Raw genomic sequence first — 1,541 nt, 5'->3', positions numbered from 1 at the left:
TCCTGCTGGGGAAGCCCTTCCTGCAGATGCGGATGCCTTCCAGCACCCCGTTACACCGCAGCTGGTGCAGCACCAGCTCGTGCTCCATGGCCCCTGAGGGTAGAAATACGTGTGACTTATTCTTTGATCTAAAGCAAATGTCCTGCAACTTGTCTGGATAGCAGAGGTGCCTTACCAGGAGTTTTGGTTTCATTGGGGATGAGGCAGCGTACAAAGTGGGGGTGAGTGCTCCTCAAGTTGGTCATCAGCTTATTCAAGTTCTCCTGTGGAACCATATGAACATCTGGTTTAAAAATATATTGCTTTCAGACATTTATAATTCTCATGATCAATGACACTGGTTTGACTTAAGTGGGTAGTGTGTAGAGTTGAATCTGTAGAGAGTTATTCCTGGAATTTCCACATTTCCAACATGGTTTTCTACTTCCTATTGTTCAACATTATGAACATATTTTCCTATGAACTGTTGAGGTGGTTGTTCACTGCTATTGTATTTCCTGACGTATATTGTAAATTTAACGTAATACTCTAACCATGTGAAAATACTCCGTTGTACTCTCTTTACTTAGGTATGTGGTTTCGAGTTTACTAGTAATTTCTTCCTTCAAATCTCCCATTTCTTTCTTTAGTAAGTTTGAAATTGTATCTGTCTCTGTCACATGCTTACTTCTTGTTATAATCATAGAGCTATGCCTTCCTCTTGGCTCCACAGAAAGTAGCTTTTTAATATCTCTTTCTCAGAGTTGGCAGAAAAATGACACTCCTATTACCATGAGTAAGAACTTTTCCATCCTATGGAAATCCCAGTTCCCAGAATAGCTAGCGCTTTAGTTACTACAGGTAGGACTGTCAAAATGGAAGTGAATTTTTTAGAGAGCTATTTCTTATCACTTCTAGTTCTTTACTTCCTTTGCTCTTAGTTTAGCCTTCAGTTCTCAGCACTATTCTTCTATTGCCCGCTTTCAAAGTCTACTCATTTCAATACTAGACCAGTATATATCTAAGCAGCTACATCACTTGGCAGCTTTTAAAGGCTCAAGAAATTGTCATGTTTTGCTTAATCCTATTCCAGTGAATCCATCTCAGTGTCAAATGACCTCATTTCTAACTCCTAAATTGAATTTTACCATCTTATCCTATCCTATCCTATCCTATACTACTGCCTCTTATCCTCCTGATGCCTGTGCCTTCTGTATACCCCCAGTTCTAGAATCCTTGAAAATTATTTTCCCCTCCCCACACAATAAGCCAATTTAATTTCATGAGTTTCATTAGAGAGAAACAGAAGTTTATACCCTGAAGAGCGCAGACACAGTCTGGAAAGAAGAACCCTTCTTCTTAGCTCCTTTCTTTCCACCGCCAGACTCTGAGGGCAGAGAGAGCAGATGTATCACAACAGGCTTCTTCTTTGTGTTTTATACATTAAGTAAAAGATCAATGCCAGTGAGATTACCTGCTTCAGCAGCTGCAGCTGCCCCAGAGAAGAGGAAAGCCAGAGTCTTCATTGAAGACTTCTGGTATAGCCCCACCACGGTCTCGTT

The 1,541-nt window shown here is 40.7% G+C and overlaps 1 protein-coding gene across 1 annotated transcript in view; it reads right to left on the bottom strand.

Moving 5' to 3' along the window:
- The window catches only part of LOC101636679 (myosin-1), a 27,187-nt gene that overhangs the window by 16,048 nt on the left and 9,598 nt on the right, over positions 1-1,541 (bottom strand). Inside the window, exons 15-17 of the mRNA XM_004685082.2 lie at positions 1,454-1,535; positions 1,296-1,366; positions 176-263 (exon numbers count right to left, since the gene is read on the bottom strand). Of these exons, the coding sequence (XP_004685139.1) occupies positions 176-263; positions 1,296-1,366; positions 1,454-1,535 (241 nt within the window). The remainder of the gene's footprint in view (positions 1-175; positions 264-1,295; positions 1,367-1,453; positions 1,536-1,541) is intronic.

Source organism: Condylura cristata, unplaced genomic scaffold (genome assembly GCF_000260355.1).
Source record: "Condylura cristata isolate star-nosed mole 26May11 unplaced genomic scaffold, ConCri1.0 scaffold00017, whole genome shotgun sequence".
NCBI classification, from domain to species: domain Eukaryota; kingdom Metazoa; phylum Chordata; class Mammalia; order Eulipotyphla; family Talpidae; genus Condylura; species Condylura cristata.
The sequence above is the reverse complement of the archived record's forward strand: the minus strand, read 5'-3'. Positions and strand labels throughout refer to the sequence as shown.